Genomic DNA, 8951 nt, shown 5'->3' on the forward strand with positions numbered 1-8951 from the left:
ACGAACAACTGTAACTTTTTTGGCAACCCTTTTTTGCTTATTGGCTTCCAAAACGTGCCCTTTAGGCTCCGGACTTTCAAAGAATGTGTTTACTGTTAAAAGTTGATAACTCTTCACAAGCGATCTTGTAAGAATTCGCTATAGTAATTCTTAGTGGTAAAACACAACCGTTCTGAGAAGAAAAAAATGTTTTAATTCTGAAAAATCTCCAATTAGTTATCCTTCAACATATGTCATAAATTTATACTCAAACAAAAAAATTTGAGGACATATATAAAACATAACGTTCCTTTTCTTTTCTAAAATAATTTATGCAATTACATTCTTGAGTTTAATCAACTTCACATTTTTGGAAATATGATGTCAAATTAATACTGTAAATCATGGACTTAAGATCACTCAATCCACATATATATAAATTGATTATTGTATAATCAAGAAAATAATATAGTCGAAGAACCTATTATGAAATTTATTTTCTTTCATATCCTCCATAATGGTGATTTTCATGCCTTCACTCAATTAACCAAATGAGCCAAAGCCGTCATAGCATGAGATTGACCTGAAATAATTCCTGCAGTTGAAGGGTTTTGTCCCAAAACAATGCAATAACCATCATCATAATTCTCCATGCCTTGTGCCATGAGTTGCCATACTAAGCTTCCTGCCATGGTTCCCCCTTCTTTTGCCAAATTGTAGACATTCTTGTATACACTACTCATGAATATGTCTCTTGATCCTTGACCTCTGCTAGACTTTCCAAATTCAGCAAGCACAAGAGGTTTCTTTAGTATGGTTCTTGCATCTCGCCAATGACTTGTGATCCACCTTTCCATCCATGCCAATTGTGCATCGTCACTTTGTCCGGATACCCTATAAATAAATGTAAAGAATTTAAGTTTTATGCAGTAACGTGTGAAGAAATGTTTATAAATTCATGTCACTTATTTTTTATTTTTTTTAAGGTAATTACAAGTAAGTTTCTACAATTAGCTTTGGTAACTTGATAAAAATGATAACTACTATAATAAATTAAACTACATTAATCATGTACGTTATTTTTACATTATCAATATATATAACTTAGATTTAAACTTAAATATTTTTCTATTAAGTAAAATTATTAGCAAGTCTATGTGATCAGTACTACGTAAATAGCATTTTTTTTTTTTTTTTGGTAATTATCCAGTTATGATCGTCTTTCACGTAATATATTGATATCACCTCTAAATATATACTCCCTCCGTCCCAACTTATGTGATATAGTTTGACTAGACACGAAGTTTAAGAAACAAATGAAGACTTTTGAAGCTTGTTGGTCTAAAACAAGTCATAAATTATAAATCATTTCATTAAGAGTAAAATGGGAAGTTTTAAATTAAATTATTTCCAAATATACAAACGTATTCTTTTTGGGACAGACTAAAAAAAAAAAAAGTGTATCACATAAATTGGGACAGAGGGAGTATAACATTTATTGACAAGTTTATTTTTGGTATATAATTTTGTAGTCTCTTTTTTAACTTGTATAACTAGAACTAATGACTCCAAAACATGTCTAAAGTTGTTTCGTAGTATATGTTACGAGCAAATGTAACAGTATTAGAATAGTTGTCGAGACATAACCGATAATTGAGCAATATAAATGTATTCAAAATTTAGCCTTTTACCCCATGTTGTTACTTGCAAAGTGATTTAGAAACATAAGTCGTCAAAGAAAATTATGATGAACTATGCTACAACACGGAAAATAAGATAAAGGATTAGTAATTATCTTTTTTCAGCAAGATATAAAGTTCTTTCCTTTTCATAGTATATACTATAATCAAAACATATGAATTTGTGAGTAGAGAAAAGATGTAAAAGTACCACTGGTCAGTGTATGCGTGGATAGTTGCAAAATCATTCTCATTGATAAGATGGTTACTTATGAAATCTGTTCCGACTTGATAAACAGGATTAACTTGCTTCCTTTCAGGAATTGAATCACCATAAAATCCCTCCATTCCAACCTCCAACAAGTGTTTGTTGTCTAATGACTTCACAAAACTTGCCATTTCTTGAACCCACGCCTGGAGCAATATTAGTCAAAACCAAAATTTTACAGCAAATGTTAGTCTTTAATATTTCTAAAATTCAATTAATTTAGAAATGAATTAAAATGCACTTCTTATTGAGGCTCACATTAACAGTTTTCCCGGAATAGTCAGCTTGGTCACGTGGCTCATTCATGAGTTCCCATGCCATAATTGTTGGATCATCTCTGTAAGCAACTCTAGTAATGGTATTGACCCTTGTGACGATTTTCTGTAGCGATTTCACGAGAACATAAATTTATTAACTACCATGTATACTAAGCTTCTTTCTAATTCTACTTAATAATGAAGACATGAAGTAGGTCCGAAAAAAAATTGCATGCTTATCAAATAGTTTGTTGTTTAAGTGAAAAAAGGTTCATATGTTGTTATGCATATACCTCAATATGGTTCTTGTAATAACTTTTTAGCATAGGATGGGTATAGAAATCATCTTCACCGTTAATATAAGCTCCTGCATTTCGTGCCCACTGAACATATTGAGCTTTTCCTCCAAAGTCGTTCCACTGGTTTACAAAGCTCAAGATTAAGCGAACACCATATTTTTTAGCTTCCGAGATCACAAAATCCAAACCCTAATCCAGAAAATACACAACAATAATAACTTGTTAGACTAGATATATATGTATAATAACTTCTTGTTGTAGATCATAACTTTTTGTTGTAGATCAATTCAACCTGATTATGTAAAAATTATAAACGTTTTTAGTGCATAGAGCATATAAATCTTTACCTGAAAAACACGTTCATCGTAAACGCCTGGTGAAATTTGTAATGCTCCGTAACCTCCATCACTGAAAGCCCACGTGCGACAAACAGAAAGGCCAGCAGTAGATGCATCTTTAAGAACATCGGTGACTTTATGCCTCTCATTAGGCTCAGCAGCAACATGCATCAACCAATAGGAGTTGAAACCATTGAATAGAAAAGGGGATCCGTTGAGTTCAAAATGGGCATCTTTAACTGTTATAAAGTCTGCATTCTCATTTCTTGGAACCCTAGCTTCACATGCGAGAGCTAGGAACATTAGCAAGATCCCAGAAATACAAATTGTTCTTGTAAAATACATTTTGTAGTTTAATTTCTATACTGAATGGAAGATATGTGATATATTGGAGATTACCTAGTCTGGGCTTTTATAGTGAGTTGAAGATAAGGAAATTTACTATAAATAGCAAAACTTGTAGGAACTAAGAAGACTTTCGTAGTGGATGTATATTGAAAAATTTGAAATTTAGAAAATTTACCTGAAAGTATTTTATTCTTAAAAGTTAGCATGGGATGTTGATGGAAGAGGAAGGCAGTTATTTGGTTAAGATACAATGACAGGTATGTTAGAATAATTATATGGGAAAAAAGATAAATAAAAGACAAAAATATAGAAATATTGGTTGGTTTTTAAGGTTTGATCACTACTAGATTTGATGATGAAATATATGGAAACGTGTACTCAAGTAAAGGCAGTTTGAGAAAGTTCAGTTGGATTTGCGACTAGTATATTGGGTTAATATATTGATAGTAATATACCTGACTCTTGCGTAAATTTTGTTATCTTGATGTGTGTATTTAAGTTGTTCGAGTTAAAATTTGAAACTTCAGATCATTTGGTATATTGGGTTTTGGTATTTAGCAGTCCTACATTTTTCTAATCTTAGAAAAAAAATTGGTTAGAGACAAATTTATATTAGAAAATAATTTTTGAAAATTCTTTTAGAGAAAGAGCTCTATTACTTAGTGTCAAACTAGGATATGTGGTAGCAAAATGAATGGTTTATTTTCTGTTTTTTTTTTTTTTTTTTTTTTTTTTGCAAAAAACTTATTTTGGAGATTGTGTAATGCTTACTCTCAAACTCTTTGTTTCATCATACTATTCTAAAAGTGGGAAAATCTTAAGCTGAAAAGTTGAATTACCAAAATGTCCATTAAAAGCTAAACGACATTTTTACCCCTCATCTAAATTAAACATTACTGTTACAATTATTTTGTACCAAATAGTAAATTTATCCTCCAAAAAATAATAAATAAATCAAGGAATAATTTCAGAGACCTCCCTAAGGTTTCAGCCTATAACACTCACCTCCCTTGTGGTTCTAAATATTACGTAGACCTCCCTTCTTTCATATTTAGTGTGACAAAACTATACTATAATTTAAAATATATTTTAATTCTATTTTTTCTTCAACTTTGTGTACCATAATTCTTTTAGTTATTTTAATTTTCTTCGTTGGGTTCGTATATTTAAGTCATATATGTCACTCAATTTGTTTAAATCATATCCATACATAAACAAAATGAAGAAGAAATATATTAAAAAGTTATTTTTAACTCACTTTAAGCTTGCCTATTTTTTCTTTCTTTGATTAGTGAAGGGTTAAACCCTTTTAAACCTTAGCTCACAGAGCATTAAAGAAAAAATAATTCCTATTGATGTCGTTGGTGTTCAATCTGCTTGCCTTCTTTAATGCCGAACTCAAATAGCTGGAGCTTAAGCTCCACCCACACCCCCCCACCCCCCACCAAAACAAACCCCCCAACACCTTTTTTTATGTATGTTATATTTTATATTGTTTATTTTTATTTATTTTGTAAGATTCAAAAGTTATTTGAAGAAATTGAACGAAGATAATAGAAAGTCAGAAAATAGTTTTGCTATTTTAAAAATAATGTAAAGTATAATGGGTAACTAATTTGCTTAATTGATTTTCAGATTAAATTATAGCTTTATGGTTTTGTTATGGATTAATAAAATAGAAGAAAAAATAGAATTAAAACATAAGGGGCAAACTTGTCTATTTCAAATTATAATATAGTTTTGTTACATTAAATACGAAAGAAGGGAGGTCTACGTGATATTTAGAACAACAAGGGAGGTGAGTGTTATAGGCCGAAACCTCAGGGGAGGTCTCTGAAATTATCTCATAAATCAATTAAATGGGAATTTAACCACTTGATTAATCAATATCATTATGCTATAAGCTGAATTTTAGGAGTTGTAAAAATATAATGTAGACCCAATTCATTTGATCTATTTTAATGGTCTTCTTCATTTGCATATTTAATGATGCATGAAAGAAAAAAGTTTCAAAAGTAACGTGTATGTAAAATTGACTTACTAAAATGCGCTTAAGTAATTAAACGAAAAGTCTACCCTTCACCTATAAGAAAAATTGCCTTTCATTAAATAATATTTTAATACTACTTAATGCCCCCGTGAAAATTCACACTGATGAAAGAAATAGTCCATAATGCCGATTCTAATTTCAGCTCCTTTAATTCCTTTCTTACATAAAATTTCAGTTATACTTTTTCCTATCTTCAGTTACAAGTTCATGCATTAATCACTTAACTACAGAATTTGAATGGATTATTAATCCTTAAATTTGAACACCACTATATAAAGAGACAAAATATATGCATATAGCATCTAGCTTTTCCTTGTGATCAAATTTAATCATTGTTCAGTATAGATGAAGATAAACAGTTAGATGCACGAAGAAGGTCAGGCAACCAAGACATTAACAATCTAACACTATTTTGTATGGTTTTCACATGTATTACAATTCATGTATGGTTTTTTATATTCTTTGTGTTATTTTATTAAAGTGGACAATGTTTAGTTGACACTTCAATTTATTATTTTACCTTCTTTTTCTCTATGTCAAACATTATTTGTTTGGCAAATTTCCCTTTTCTCATTTCATTGTTCTTTTAATTTGGTGTATTCACTCAGCAACATATGCAATAAACAGGTTAGTAGAATTTTCTTTGATATTGATTGAGTGTCTTCATCTTTTTTGAATTGTTTTTTGCGATATATTTGAGTAAAATTATTGCGTTAATGTTATTTTCTCCTCTCATGCATAATCTTTTGCGGGTTTTTTCCGCTTCTTGCTTCTTACATATTTACGTAACGAGTTTAATACTTTACGCTTCTTGTATGAATTAACTATCCACAACTATCTAATCATGTGGATTATAGTTAAGTAAACCTTCTCAATAAAATTCCAATAAATTGGTTGAAGTGAAAAAGAAAATGGCAAAGTTTTGAAAAAGAAAAATGCAAGGTTTTATAAAGCTATGAAAAGAACATAGAAAAATGACATGCAATTTCAGCATTTTTCCCCAAATAATCCAGACACTCTTGCATGAGATACACGTGCAACGCACGTATTCAGAAACTAGTTACTAGAAATAGAGGTTTTCCCCCACCAATATTCAATAAAAAATTTGTTATAAAACATGACTTTCTCATGTCATTAATTCTCACCGAACCAGCTCACTGGGAAAATATATCTTTGAGAAACATGTTCTCATTAAAACAGTAGGAAACTTCCTGATTTTTCCGTGTGAAAACACTAATATTATTTAGGTTTTCTCCGCCGACATTCAATGGTAATAGCCTCTAAATATTTTTCAATGGGAAATGTCAGTGGAAAAATAATAATTTTTTAGTAGCGTGTTTATAACAATAGTGATGTTTTTTGTTTCTCTACTTCAAAATATTGAGCCAAAATAATAATAATGTTTTATTCCCATTTTGGGATCGCAGAATCTGCAAATGCAATAAGTCAATAACTTATACAAATATCCATTATATTCTTATCCCTTTCCTTCAGTTATATTCATAGCCTTTTCCTGCATTTGCATCCGTTTTTCACCTTTTTCATAGTTCCTATCAATTCTAACAGAATGCCGTAAATATTTTATCGGAGACTAAAAGTGTTAACTTTTGGTGGAAAATAGAGCGCGAAATAACGAGTTTAGGTAATGAGTCTGAGGTGAGAATCAGGCTTGAAAGGAATGGACGAACATAGGCTTAATAGTGAATGCAGAACCCCAATATGAGATCATTGACTTGAGTAAAAGAAATATGTCAAGATAATGTCTAAAATGTGCTGACTGAGTCAAATTGAGCACATGTAGAACAATTTACCTGATCTCCTAATATAGTAACCGATGGCATTTATTAATCCCATGCCTTGCCCAGCAACTGGATATCTTAATTGTTAGTAACATAATGAAATACGTGACACATCAACACAATAGAATAAGGTGAAAAAAGCAATTCGCCACTTGACAATTAGCTTCTTGTACATCTACATATTTCATTCTCAATTAAAACTGATGTCTAGCTACAAAGAACCGTATCAACAAATAAAATCAAGAGCGTGAATGTTTTTACAAGTAAAATCAAATCAGCTACCATAACGACATAATGGATCTATCAAAATGTATATAATTATTTGTGGAAGATCACCACAGCTTCCCTAGAGATAGCTTGTCCATGTAATTCCCGTTGGATTGAGTAATGTCACCGTATTACCTCTACGAGGAGTTATGTACCCTGGGATGAGAAACATCCGCTCAAGTGTTAATGCACCTCTAAGAATAAAAAGAGCAACTTCAATCTCTGATTTTGATCCATAAAATCCACCCAATGTCACTTCTTTTAGTTTAGTGTGACATACAGGACATAGAGGAGGCCCTGTTCTTCCTCTTTGTTTCGTGCTCTTTTTCTCTACTTGTGGTGCCTGAGATCAACATATTGCTAAATAAGAAAGGGATAAGATACAGTTTCCTAATCTTTGCAACCAATCTTGAAGACTTACACTGCGCCAACTAAACTGATGTGACACTTTGTTACCAAATGTCGTGTTTACCAAAATTGTCAGCACAAATCACTAACATTAACCAAATTAAGAAAAAAATTGTCGAAATAGCAGATCAAAACAATTGCACTATCTACAAATACCCATTGAATACCAGTTGTAGGTATGACCATTCATACTTATTCAAAGTTGATAGTCTTCTAGGACCGCAAGTCAAATGATTGAAAAAAAATGGTCAAATGATTCTTTTTGTGACCACAAAATGATATTTCTATCAACTTTGCATCTATGTAGCAATTCCCTGGAGGGTCTTTCCTCTCATGCAACAAACTAAACCTCATATACTTGACTTAATGGAAAATAATAGTATTACTTTCCCTAGCATACATATAAAAGACCAAGCAGAGGATATCTAGAATATCCAAATATTAACCAAAAAAAAAAAAAAAAAAAATTAACCTTTGCATCTTCTTGATGCCATCAATTTGTAATTCTCTTACTTCATAAAAAAATGAATATGGATAACTCACCGCCAAACTCAGATACTGAAGAAGAGGACAAGCACCCAAGAGGAGGGAAATATTGAGTATGTCAGAGTCATACAAGTTGAATAGTGACAAGCTTAACTGCCTAATGTTTCCGAACATCTTCATATCGGTTGGTAAGAATTTTATCTGAAAAGACGAATATAAAAAAATAGATTAATTGATTAGGATATCCAAAAAAACAAGAACAAAAAACTTTGAGAAGAAAAGACATTGTCAAACTAATACCTCCTTATGTTACTGTTAAAGATTTAACCTGAGCAGGTAAATCTCTCGCAATATCACCAAAGATGTATGACATTGTATCGGCTTTCGAAGGATGAAGCGTTACATTTTCCAACTTGGGAACAAACGAGAAAATGAATCTTACATTGTCAACAGAGCAAAAATCAAGTGCACTAAGATTTGCAGCCTGAAAATCACTCCGCCACAAATGTGAAACGTAATATATGTTACTGCACTGGAAAACCGTAGCTTATAATGAAGGTTACAAAGTGTAAGAGTTAATTGCTTAAGGTTAAAACAAGAGGACAAAATACCCCCTAGCTGTCCGCTTGCTAACAAAACAGCCATCAGAGAAAGGGTCTTGAGGGACTTAAAACAGACTTTGGAATTTAGTTGCACAGTGCAATGGTACAAATCCAAATGCTTCAATAAAGAAGCTTGAGGATGAGAAGCTTTGAAGAAAAATCTAAACAACC

General features: G+C 31.5%; 1 protein-coding gene across 1 annotated transcript; it reads right to left on the reverse strand.

The window, feature by feature from the left end:
- Positions 1 to 518: 518 nt before the first annotated feature.
- Positions 519 to 3165, reverse strand: LOC132029394 (mannan endo-1,4-beta-mannosidase 1). The gene is made up of 5 exons (XM_059418671.1): positions 2830 to 3165; positions 2477 to 2671; positions 2185 to 2307; positions 1870 to 2072; positions 519 to 873 (listed from the first exon to the last, which is right to left on the reverse strand). The coding sequence occupies exons 1-5, from the start codon at positions 3163 to 3165 to the stop codon at positions 519 to 521; spliced, it is 1212 nt and encodes a 403-aa protein (XP_059274654.1).
- Positions 3166 to 8951: the final 5786 nt, after the last annotated feature.

The sequence above is a fragment of the Lycium ferocissimum genome, chromosome 9 (assembly GCF_029784015.1).
Source record: "Lycium ferocissimum isolate CSIRO_LF1 chromosome 9, AGI_CSIRO_Lferr_CH_V1, whole genome shotgun sequence".
Classification (NCBI taxonomy): Eukaryota; Viridiplantae; Streptophyta; class Magnoliopsida; order Solanales; family Solanaceae; genus Lycium; species Lycium ferocissimum.

Excerpts from the sequence above, each read along its gene's own strand:
- LOC132029394 (XM_059418671.1), bottom strand. The coding sequence starts at position 3,165 with ATGTATTTTACAAGAACAATTTGTATTTCTGGGATCTTGCTAATGTTC. Across the intron at positions 2,672-2,829 it reads ACGATGAACGTGTTTTTCAG|GGTTTGGATTTTGTGATCTC; the intron begins GTAAAGATTTAT and ends TTTCTGGATTAG. Across the intron at positions 874-1,869 it reads CACGCATACACTGACCAGTG|GGTATCCGGACAAAGTGACG; the intron begins GTACTTTTACAT and ends ATTTATTTATAG.